The sequence below is a fragment of the Corvus kubaryi genome, unplaced genomic scaffold (genome assembly GCF_017639235.1).
Source record: "Corvus kubaryi isolate FWS band 111438036 unplaced genomic scaffold, C.kubaryi_AGA036_p1.0 split3-73, whole genome shotgun sequence".
Classification (NCBI taxonomy): Eukaryota; Metazoa; Chordata; class Aves; order Passeriformes; family Corvidae; genus Corvus; species Corvus kubaryi.
Window position 1 is genome coordinate 4432624 of NW_024582091.1, and position 12522 is coordinate 4445145.

The 12522-nt window shown below is 38.4% G+C and overlaps 1 protein-coding gene across 7 annotated transcripts in view; it reads left to right on the forward strand.

Moving 5' to 3' along the window:
• Positions 1-12522, forward strand: part of LRRC1 (leucine rich repeat containing 1) — a 100281-nt gene that overhangs the window by 68179 nt on the left and 19580 nt on the right. For 5 of the 7 annotated variants that reach the window (XM_042016814.1, XM_042016816.1, XM_042016815.1 and 2 more), the window contains exon 13: positions 976-1112. In XM_042016814.1, the coding sequence (XP_041872748.1) occupies positions 976-1112 (137 nt within the window). Of the gene's footprint in view, positions 1-975; positions 1113-2974; positions 4195-12522 lie in introns of those variants that run through there. The other 2 variants (XM_042016819.1, XM_042016820.1) reach the window with 1 other exon arrangement.

Consider the following 12522-nt stretch of genomic DNA (forward strand, 5'->3'; position numbering starts at 1 on the left):
GAAACTTGCCTCTGGGTCAGGTGGAACCATAAACTCTTCTGTTGGCTGTGTTGCTGCTCCAGTAACTTCTGAATATTTTTTGTCCTCGAGCTTTTAAAGCTGTGTGTGAGCATTCCAGGGGATTCATCTGAGCTAATATTTAAATCTCTGCTGTAATGACTGGAGAGTAATTTATCCCATCCAAGAATGGACTTTTAAAAGAAAATTGTGTGGATTCTTCTCCACTGAGTACAAAGGGGCCTGAAGAGAAAAGTTCAGCTGTGGGTATTTGTATTGTAGGTACCCAGACTTAATTCCAGTGTTTCAATTGTATATGGCTGGAGCAAATAGAAACCATTAAAGCAGCAGGAGTTGTAGGAATGTCTCTGGAATGTCTCAGTTTTCAGCTTCTGAATTTTAAGAATAATTAAGAATTAAAATAAATAAATGAATTAACCCCTTTGCAATTCGAGAAGATAAGGCTAGTTCAAGAAGAGTGAGGTCGATTTGACTTCCTCTAAAGGCCGTACTACTAGAAATTAGATTTCCTTCTCTCCAGATGAATCTCTTGGCTTCAAGGGTAGAAGGCTTGGAGTTCAGATTGCTGGATGTGTATGCCTAGCAATACTGAAAGGATGAGGTTAGTAAAAACAATGATCCTACGTTATGGAATGCCATTTAGGGAACTGGCTAATGTCAGCTAGCAGCCATATTCCACAAGAAAAGCAGGTATAGTGGCACGTCTATTAAATTATATAGTCAGTTCAAATACAGAAATACCTAATTTATACAGAACTATTGTGTATATACTTGATAAAAGAAAACTAATGTTAGTTCTGTTTTCTTCCAAAAACTACTGCTGAAGAAATCGCCACTTGTAAGTCTTGAATAAGTGATCGTTCAGTTATTGCAATTATGAACAGTATAGCATGTTGATTGTGTGACTTCACATGCATGTTGTTGTGAGTCTTGAGTTACATTTTCCTGTTCTAACAGATAACCTACCACGATGTGGTGCATTGGAGAGTTTGGTAAATGAAATGTCAGATGAAACATGGAACGAGCGGGCAGTGAATAGAGTCAGTGCAATTCGCTTCTTAGAAGATGAAAAAGATGAAGAGGAAAATGAAATGGTATGTTTTCCAAGCCTTTGCATACCTCCAGACACTGTGACATTAATGCAAAAGTACAAAAAGTCTCTGAGCATTCTTGCTGTAAATGTTTCAGCTTGAACTGCATGCTTTGTGTGTACATTTGGAGAAGAAACTGTTCATGTTGGCTGCTGCAGCTTTTTATGTTGACTTTAAATGCCTTTGTTTTTTCTGCTTTGAATATAACTTTTATATTCTGATGCAGGGCAGTCTTCTGTTTTGCTTTGTTTTCCTCTGTCTGCTCAGGATGTTTTCTTTCCAGAAAGAAGATAGGATCTTTCTGTACATCTGTAAAGTTTTACTGCCTGAAAGTATATAGGGTCTAATTTAGGATTCCAGCACTCTGGCATGTGTCTCCATTAAGCTTGCTATTGTTTGTCTTTCTAATTTCTGTTTCCAGTCTCCTTCTTGCTCTCTCTCATTCTTTTTTTTTTTTTTTTTTTTTTAACTCCACCATTTGCATTGAAACAACCATAGTGTCCATAAACAGCAGGAATGTTGCTCATTAGTTTCCCACTTAAACAGAGGATGTGGGAACATCTGTCACTGTACTTATAAGACCTCTCCATTAAGTTGGGCTCTGCATGTCCTGAAGATCAAAACACAACATGATCTGTAGTTCTACTAGCTTTTATTAACAATTAAAACTCTCTGTAAAGATTAAGACTGCTTCAGTCACATTTTTAATGTGCTTCTCTGATGCTCTAAAAAGTTGCTGGTGGTCCTCATTAGATTTCAGCTTGAGATACTTCAGGGCACTGTCTGGATTGTTTTAGTTCAAAAAGTGACTATAAAAACTCCTACTTTAGTATGGAAATGAAAAAATAGGGTAGTTGCTTACTCCAAAGCAGCAGAAACAAAATATCTCTTAACAGGCATGGTTCACAGACTGATAGGGAGTTCAGAATGATGCTGCTTAACAGCTGTGCCAACCTGAGAATGTCCATGCAGTAGTGAGGGCTCAGGTGTTGAAGATAACTGCTTTCAGTCCTGGTATTACAGCCTGATTTGAGGCAAGAACCTTTCTAGGGGAAAAAAGTTTATGATCTTTCTGAGGAGAGGGAAGGGCAGATTTCCAAAGCAGTCTTGACCAAAGCATCCACTTATGGGTCATCAGTTCTGCTGTACTCTGCACAGTTTACATGCATGCCACTAAAAAGTAAGTGCATGTATACCTGTATTACACATATATTGTATTTGTGGTGTTCTGTTGGTCTCCAGCCTGGATGCTAATTGGAGTTGTTGTAAATTTTTGTTTTCCTTGTAAAGGTTTCGGCACAATGATAGACATTCCTGTGTCTAAGGTGGGAGAGAAATACTCCCTCTTCCTCTCAAAATGCTTGTTCTCAACTGACTAGAGAACCAGACTATGTGGTGAGGCTGAAAGGCAAATGGAGCTCCACACAAACACCATCTAAAACTGTAAAGAGATCTTGTGAGAGTCTTTCAAAATCAGATGGATGTTTTATGTTTGAAGTGTGATCTTAAATCATTTGCATGCTTTTGGGGAGAAAAAAAATCCCCAAGTATAGTTACGAAAGAGTCTTCACTTCATAACTTGTAATTGGAGTTCACTTGAGCGGCTTTCAGATTAGTAGTCCAAAAGAGGACAAAATTTGCTTTTAGAGACTTCTTAAAACCTCCTTCCCTGTCTTCATAAACAAGTAGCTTTTAAAGTGTTGTTCATCACAGAGCATCGTAGTTTGAAAAGGAAAAAGGGGGGGGGAAAAAAGGAAAAAAATTGATACGTAATATTTGGTATTTGAATGCTGAAGCCTTGAAAGTGTATGTTGTTTTTGCAGAGAGACAAAGGCAAAACCACTTATTGCGCTGTTTATTTTTAGAGAACACTTCTAAGGCGAGCCACTCCACACCCTGGAGAATTAAAGAACATGAAAAAGACAGTGGAGAATTTACGGAATGATATGAATGCTGCTAAAGGACTGGATTCAAACAAAAACGAGGTCAATAATGCCATTGACAGAGTGACCACTTCTGTGTAGAGTTTCATCTCCAGGTTTTACCTCCTGTGTCTTCCCCTGCTGTTTAAATGTTCCTGTCGTCTTCTGGGACCTCACTGAGCCCCTTTTTGTTTTTAACCAGAACCTGATTCATCACCTCCATACACATGAAAAGTGCGACCCGCTGGAAGAAAGTGCCTTATTTCATCCAGGCAGTGAACCAATAATTTCCGAATCAATTTTGTAATTTTAATAGTCCTAGGCTTTTTTAAGTTTAATACACTACTGTATGCAGAATACAATATTTTTGTCTTAAACACAGGGGAAATAATGCTTTTCTTTTCCAGAGTGCTGGGATACCTTCCTCCCAGTGGCTGGATGTGCTGGTGAGAAATATAGTTTTGTGGGAAATCGGTACATTTTTTTATTTTTTGGCAGCTCAGATGGTGTAAATTTTAAATTTTTGTATAGGACTTTCATAACAAGATGATGTATTTCATTTTTAAGAGAAAATTTATCTTGAGCGGTACATATTTTAGTATTTGTGGAAGAGAACAAGTTTTATGGACAACTGTATTCATTTGTTTGTACCACCCATTGTGCCTTATTGTGTCTGGTATGTCATATTAGTCTTAAATATAGAAATTCTCGAGGAAAGTGAGTAGATTTGGTCTCTTGCTTTAGATATGTTTTTCTTTCTGGACAGTAATTTGTTGGGAATTTTACAGCAGAGAATTTATGTTTGTATTATGGGATCTTAGGTTGTGAAGCACAAATGTTAGTTTTGTTGTAAACAGAATTAAGATTAAATGACCAAACTGCTAATGTTCATTACATAATGCACTCACACTTTAACTTAGTTGTAATAAAACATCTTGGTTTGGATGCCTTGTTGCATTGCAGTCACTAGAAATTCATGCTTCCATTGTTTTTTCTTATATGTGCCATCTGTAAGATAACTTGGAAAACAGCATGATAAACTTTCAGAAGCACAGTATGAAATTAGTTTTATGTATTACACAAGAAAGCATGATTCTTTAAAGTGCTTTGGTGGTTTTATAAAAATTTATAAAACCATAATAAAAACATCTTTAAAAGCTTCAGTAGATGTGATGTATCATTAAACCAGCAATTAAAGTATCTATGAATTAATGCTGTCACTGTTACTGTGTTGCACTTCAGTTGTCCAATGCTGCTTTCAAGGTCTTATTAAATCTGTGGGTTCTGGTTTGTTTATAAAGGTAAGTATTAACTGAATTGAATTCAGTAAATAACAATTTTGCAAAAGCCTGATAAAGACTGATGTTGATGTCTCTGGGTTCTGTACGTGCCATGAGCTAACAAAGACCACTGACTGGTTCAGTGAGGGACTTGAGGTGCAGAGCAAAAATGTCATATATTTAGTGTTAGATAATGCAATGAACCCAAATTTCAACAAAATGAAAGATCTGAAGTTTTGTGTGGCTAATGATGCCCTTTCTTCTACTGAATGTTTTTTCCAGTAAATGTTGGTTGTATGAGGATATCTAGGAGAAGGTGGGAAAGGAGGAGATCGGGGAAGTCATAATAACTTGTGTTCAAATTAATACCTGCAATATGTGATAATTTTTTAGTTTAACTCTTTGAATTTTCATTTGAAGCTTTTACAAAAGGCACTGCTCTCTTTTTGATACTGAGCAAGTAGGTGTTTCAAGCCATCTGCAAGTATTCAAATCTAACCTGGTACAATGCATTAGTTTTCATTTCTCATCCCAAAGATTCCTCATTTAAGCTTCAAGACATGGTTTCTTTGCAGGAGGGTGCTGGAGGTTTGTAGGTGTTAGGTCAGTTCAGTGGTAGTGCTGTTTCATTCTTCCCAGAGGAGAGTTCTCCTGGTTATTCTTGGTAAGCTGCTGTTAAAATAAAACCAAAAAGAAAATCAGGTTTTGGTACAGCTCACTCCAACCTTGGGTAGAATTTTCTTTGTAAAGTACTTACTGGAATCGGCACAACGAAAGTTTAAAAATACAGGAAACCCTGTACCCAGAGTCCAAGTAAACCGCAACAAACCTATTTGAGATGAAAAAAAAATTTCCTAAAAAAGACAGTTCCTAAAAGAGCCAAAGGCAGCAAGTCTCTGTGAGGCCAATTTTTCATTTGGAGGCCGTGGTTTGTTTAGTTTTTAGTGTCTGCTCCATCAGCAAGATGAATGCATAAAGCCTGGATTTGGGCCCTTGCCTGACATGCCACCAGATGAAAATAATTAACTGCCCTTGTGCACCTCCTGCTGCAGTCAGAACATGATGCAAGTCTTGTCCCAGTGCTGTGATATGCTCTGTGTCACTCGGCAGTTCTTTTTGTACATTCAGCAGGCTCGTGGAGACTGCTGCAGCCCACAAACTCACCACAAGACAAGCACTATTTGCTGCATCCACTTTGACGCAAAGTAACTGGTCAGCAGTCAATATTTTTTACTTCGGTGATTTTTTAAAAATTTTTAGTAGTGGAAGGAATATTTGTTGTGGTTTCTCTGACTACAGATAAATAAGTGGGTGATCCAGGCTGGTTGCCTTCATTTGGGATGGTTTCACATTCCTGCACCCGAGGGTGGCTGGTATCATTTCTTGTGGTCGTCTCAGCCAAAGATGGGTGGTATGAAATGCATATTGAAAATGTTTGCCTCCACTCAATTGTAAAAGAAAATAAATTGAGCTCAGACTAGAATCCAACAATTGCTTAATGAGAGGTTAGAGGAGCTGGTCCTTCATCAGACCAACCAGCTACTATCCCCCGAGGAATGTTGGTGTTTCCTTGCTTTTCACTGCCATCTGTCTTCACTTTTTTAACTTGTGTAGTGGAAGTCTGGATTTTTATTATGTTTTTTCAGTCAGTGTCTGGGGAGAGATAAAGGAGGTGTGTTTTTCAGTCTTTTACACTAACACTGCGTAGCACTGTATCTCGTTAATGTCTTTTGTTTATACTTTTTGGTGAGGCAATTTGAGATTCTGCTCTGCTGCAGGTAGTTGAACAGTGTATACAAGGTAGTGTAGTGTTTGAGTCTGGCAGTAAGTGTAATTTCCAGGCTACACCCTGAGGTATGGGAACAGCTGCTGGTGGTATGGAATAATAGCAGATGAAGTGTTGCTTTTCAGGGCTGACAAGATGCTTGAACACTAGCTGTGCAGAGACAAGTGGCTACCCTCTCTCTCCTAATGCTGGTTCAGAGCAACTTGCATGTCATTCCACTTGATCAAACCTCCATCAGCTTAGACCTCAGAAGTCCCTCTGATCTCGAGCGATCCATGTATATGCCATTTTATAGAGTGGTTGAGGTACACTTCTCCCAACAGTGTTGATAACATTCCAGGCAGTTTTAACTGTGTTTTATAGCCAGAAAAAGCTGATGACACATGTTCTGATGAAGCAATGTCTGTCCTTGAAAGCACAAGCCCTATCTTCCCAGTCTCTGGTTTTTTTTCTCTTGCTGATGCTGTGAGGAGCCTGAGTAGTAAATATGGTTATGAATTTTTTCTCTATAAACTTTTCCTACTTTGTAAATCTTTTGAGAGGTGGGTTTGATGCAAAGAAGCTACAAAATTTGCATGCTGTTTTATTAGCTATAAACAGGTAACTGGGGAAAATCAACTCACCGTACTGGTCGAGTGGATTTAATATTAACCTGCCAGGTACTGCATGCAAGTTCTCTTTATTCAAAGTCACAATTCCTAGCCTTAAAAGAATAGGAAGGAAAAGGGCACACCTGTGCTATCGTAGTTAGTGTAGCAATGGATTTTTCCATCCTTTGTGTGTTGCTCCAGGCTTTTCCCACAACTTCCATGTAATTTATGTGTTGAGATTATTTTTCTGGCTTAAGTGCCATATTTTTGATAATCAGCGTATTGTAGGAAAGCGTGTACTGGAAACTTGCATGATGCTGTTCTTTCCAGCAAGTGACTTGTTTGTATCCTGCTTGGCCTGCTGCTTGTCTAGCACTGATGCTTTACTAGTGCTGTGTGAGCAGCTTTTTGCTGATTAGCTACTTAACAGGTTTCGCTACTTGCAGCTCATAATTTCAGCTTTTAAGAGAGAGTAGTGACGCCAGGAATTAAGTTTTATTAAAAGGGCATTTTTTAGTATATTGGTTGATACTATCCAGGTTTGCTGTAAATGTCCGCCTCCCACTGAGACAGAAATACACTTTATCAGAAGTATCTAGACCTTTTGTTGTGGAGAATTCACCACCATTCTTTGCCTTGACTCCAGAAAATAAAATTACTTTAGTTTTTCAGTTGACTTGATAAGAGTGTTTCCCATCTTCAGTCTCCGACAAACACACAAATCTGTTTCTGTGCTTGGGTTGCTGTCAGGGAATATGACAAAAGCTGTCTGGTCTTGACTACCAGTAATTGTTTTGGGTGTTCCCTTTCTTCTGAAGCAATTGTGAAATTTTCAGAGGAACAGTGCCTCCCTCTTTTATTATAAAGTCAGGATTGTAATCATTATTCCACTAGCTGAATGAAGAATGTGATTTTTTTTTTTTTTTTTTTTGAAGTGGGTAGCACATGCCTGATTTGAGGACAACTCTCTGAGCTGCTTTGCAGGAGCCGTCCTGTCTCCTCTTCTGGTGGGTGTTGGAGACAGTGTTTGTTTTATTCCCACTTACACAGTTCTTGTGGCAGTGGGCTGGTCAGTCATGGGTTCTGCCAGAGCAGAGGGCTTTGAGGATGGAGCTCAATAAGTGGAGCTGGACTGTGTGCTAACTTCAGGAGCAAGGGTTCATGGCAGTCTGGTTTTAAATTTGTAACCTGTTCAAGGTATTTGCCTCTAAAACTGTTGTTATTAGTCCCTTAACTCTGAGATCTTAACAAGTAGCTGATCTTTTTCCAGGAGAAGACCTCTCTTGAAAATACAGCAGCACTATTGTCCATGGAGAGAACTCTGTGGCTCCTCAGTGATGTTTCAGAGAAGGGTTTTAGCAAACCTCCCTTGGCATTAACACCAGGAAGTGGACACCTGATGTACAGTAACCTTTGACACTGTTTCTCTGATGTGCTCTTCTATTGCTGGGGAATGTTGTCTTGGCTGAAATCTCTGATGTGCAGCTGGTGGTGACAGCCAAACACCAAATGTTAGCAACTCTCACTGTGGAAGACCAGTGCTGACTGCAGTAACTTTCCTCAAGATCCACAGATGCACACAGAGCTTGGAAATACCACCAAAGCATCAGCAGCTTGGATTTCAGTTTGTACGCATCCCCCAGTATGATGCGGAGAAAGGACTTTGAAGCATTTAAATAGTTTTGTGTCCAACTAAAACTGTCTTCTTTTGCTCCTGAGGCAAACTCAGGCAAGTTAAGGGAATATGCTCATGATGGAAACAGTCTGATTCTGTGATCACTCTCAGTAACTTGCCAGTTTTACTCAACCCCAAAATAAATGGGCTGCTTTAAATCATTCTGAAGTAGCTCATAGGAGATATGATTGTCCTGTATTTCTGGAAGATTAAACAGGGCACTACATGATGACATGATTATAAACGAGTGAATTTTTTTTTAGTTTGTTAATGGCGTCATGAACTTCCACTAAGCAACTTAAAACCAAAACAAAATCCAAACTAACTAGCTAAAAGGTTTGTTTGAATATTACTGATGACTTTTGTTCATTCAAAAGGGAAGAAAACTTCCCAAGTCTGAAGAGCATTTGCATAGTGGGTATTTTTAGGATAACCTACAGCAATTTTTTAAAATTGTATTTTCAGGAAATTTAAAAAATCTTATCTGGATAGTTAATACTTGAATATCTGAGTTTGAAATTAAGTCATATATTTACTGCTAGCAAAGTGTATAAGGCTTGCTTCCATAATCAGTTCAGGCAGCTTTTACGTTGTCTCTCCTCCAGTGAAAGTATATTCAAGGATGCCTTTGTTTCAGCAGCATTTTGTTCAGCTTTTGTTTCATGTGAATTACACAATGCTTTCTTAGAAACAGTCTTTTGTACATTAAAAAGGGAATGAGTCCGAAATAGTTTTTGATTAGTAGAATGTGTTATGTGTAGTTATACTTAGAAGCACGAAAGTGTTCTAGGAAATGCATCTTTAAAAACATTTTCTTTCCCATAATTGTGCTATTTAAGCAAATCATCTTTTAAATAGAAAAACAGGTAAGAATATGTGTTTGGGGTTTTGAGTTGAATTGTAGTAGCAGGTGTATGACCATTGTAATGTTCTAGGTAACTGGTTTCTACTTGCCAGTGGAGACCAGGCTGTGGCTGTAAGCAGGGTGCTTCATTTTCCCTGTGTGATTTCAGTATGGTACTTCAGAGACATGGGTGGCTTTCATATCTTGGCTTTTATTGTTAGGCTCTTTTGGATTCTCTTTCATTTACCACCTTTGTTTCCTGGAGGAAATGCATTCTCTAGGGCATTTGTTAGTGAGATCTTACCAGAACAGATACCTTGTGCTTTATGAGAACAATTTGTCCTCTTAACGTACAGGGATATGATACGGAGCAGTAGTTATGTTACGAAGAGGCTGCCTTTGAAAAGATGAAAAACGTATTGAAAGGAGGTAAAAATGTCACTTGACTTGCTGGTGAAAAAGTGAAGCAAAACAATCTGTTACCGATCAGTGAGGATCATTAACAGTGAAGGGAGAAGAAAAATGTGTTTCCATGGAACATAATAACTGCTAGGCTGGTAAATATTTTCTCCCTCAAAACACTTCTGCATTTACAAAACATCAGTGTTACACCACCCACATACCCACGAAGCTTAAAGTCCTAAATACAGAATTTGCCTTCTTTGTTTCATTCCAGCTATTTTTAAGCAGATGTAAATCTATGTGCATCTCACTTTGTGTTTGCTACTAATGACTGAAACCAATCACGTTTTTAATCTTTTTGGGTCTTAGCTTCCCCACATATGAAACACAAGAAAGAACTTCCAAACTCTACCTGTGTAGTAAGAAGACCAATTATCATCTGTAAAATTCTGTGAGGAGAACTGATCATTTTTTTCTTCATATTAGGATATTTGCCAGTAGCCTCCTGTCTCAAACCGTGGTCCTATAGTATTTAATATAATGGGAATGAGCTAATAAATTACTGCAAGTTTTTTGAGAGAGCTTCGTTTTTGGAGTACAAATCTACTTTCTGTTACCTGAACTACCTTGAGGGGTGATGGAAGCTTGTCGCCCATCTAAAGCAATTTTCATTAATACATCAGAGTAAGGAATTGGCTTTATTTTTGGCAGGGAAAACAAAATCCAGTAAAAAAAATCAGACTGAGGGGCTGAGTTCACTATCTTCTTATTTCCACCCCTCTCCCTTTTCTTTCATCAAAAAGGATCAAGCTGTAAAAAACAATTGAGGATTAAGATTTGTTTGCAAAGTAGTATTAGCCTGCACTCACAGCAGTAGCATTCATTGGCTCGGTTTCTCCATTTTACTTTGTGAAAGTATAATTCCTGTGGTGTTTTGCATAGAGCAGATACGTGCAAATATAGACTAAAAGGCATTTCTGGTTGTTCCATTCCATCTTCTGCTACTGATAGAACCAAATTAGGAAACTTTCATAAACATAATGCTATCCACAGTACTGTGTAGACCTGGTGAAAATTCTTCACCAAAATTTTTCTGTTGTCTCTGTTTTACTTTGTAGTGCTGTAGATCAAAAATATTAAAGACTAAAATTTCTTGGGTTACAGGTGTTAAACAGGTACTGAATTTATTTTCAGCTGTATGTCAGCATGAGGAAAAGCATCCTGCCATAGGAGAAGGCAGACAGGGAGCAGGAGTGCCCTGTAGCTCTGTGTTCCCAGCTGAACTGCAGGGGGCATAGGGATGTAAAATCTACTGATGTTCATCACCTTGCTCCTTGTGCATACAGGAGGCTGCCACTGCAGTTCAATGTATGCCTAAAATGATGAAGGGATTGTCAGCATAAGCTTAATTAGAAATCTCTGTCTGTTACGTTGAGGAAATAGCCTTTTACTGGTCTTACAGAATTTGGCAGGCTGAGTTTGAGAAGCTGTTGTTTAGGATTAGGGGTCAGGGTCAAACAAGGATGAGACATTTCCTTGGAAGGAGTTAAATGCTTCACTGTACCCGTGTTTATTTTTAGAGTGAAATTGCTTTATGACTTCCTAATGAGCTTAGAAGTTGACAAGGATTTAATTTGTCTCTTGAAATACCCTGAACATTGAGAGATGTCACATTAGCTATTCTGAAATACAACAGACCAAGCCAATAGCAAACAATTTCACCTAGTGTACTGTTTATCTATGTGATTAGAATTGCTATCCCCCTAGTTAACAATCACAGAAAGCAAAGTTTCTGTTTAGGGTACCCTGTGTTTTCCTTATTCAAGATGAGCGTGAAGAAATATCAGGAGATATCCTGCCTTGCATTTTGAATTGTCAGGAGGAAGGGGAGCCACTGCCGTGTTGTGATTGTTTGTGCTGCTTTCCCACTGATAACTAAATTGGCAATCACCTCCAGTGTCCTGAGCAATGTGGTTTAGAATAACCAGGAATATGGGCTATTTATCTGCAAATAGTGGTATCACTGAGTGTCAGTGCAGTTCAAAATGTGGTTTAACAGCAAATTTCCTGCAGAAGCCAATCATGCCTTCCTTGTACAATACAAATAATCCTGCATTGGGGTTATCATCTTTTCAAGGCTCACAGAAAGGTCTGTGGTGTTCTCCAGTGAGGTGCTGAGATACTGTCCATTTCCATTTCCTAGTGTTTTCAGCCATCCTGAAATCAAAAGCAAGTGAAGAATCCCAAGGGGACCTTTGGCAGCTGAAGATGAATCAGTGTGTCCAGCATGAACAATCTTGTCCTATTTCCTTGTCTTTATCAACTTTAGATCCAATAGAGATGGTGACATCTGGGTTGCTGGTAGCAGCAAGAAATCTGTGTGTGTGTGAATATAAACATTCTGCATTTAAAAAGGAAAATGGAAACTTAAAGAACTGTTAAATCTGAATCAAATACCTGTTAAAACACGTGTAAGTCACCGTGTGCTTCTTATTGCCCCACCACAAGCTTGTTGAAAGTTGTTTTTGTTAGGTTGTTTTCTCTATTGATGTATCTTATTTGTATGGCATCAGGATGCTTTTTGCCATCGGATTTGTATCACTGTAAGAAAATGCAGAGGTGAGGTTAAAAGAAAGGTTCAAAGAAAAAGTTACTTTGAAAAGTGACTTCTAAAATACAGTGAAATTTAGGTACATAGGTAACCTTGACACAACTTGTCATGTATAAACTTCTGTGTACGAGTGAGAGAGGTGGAGTATTTTGGATGTAAATAAGTAATGGACATTTTGGGATAACTGGACTATAATCACTTTGAAAATCACCAATCCTTAAAAGATCAGTTAAGTGTTGTGCTTTCTGTTGGTACCATTCAACAAATGAAACATTTTATTTAATGAATAATGAAGAGGGGAGT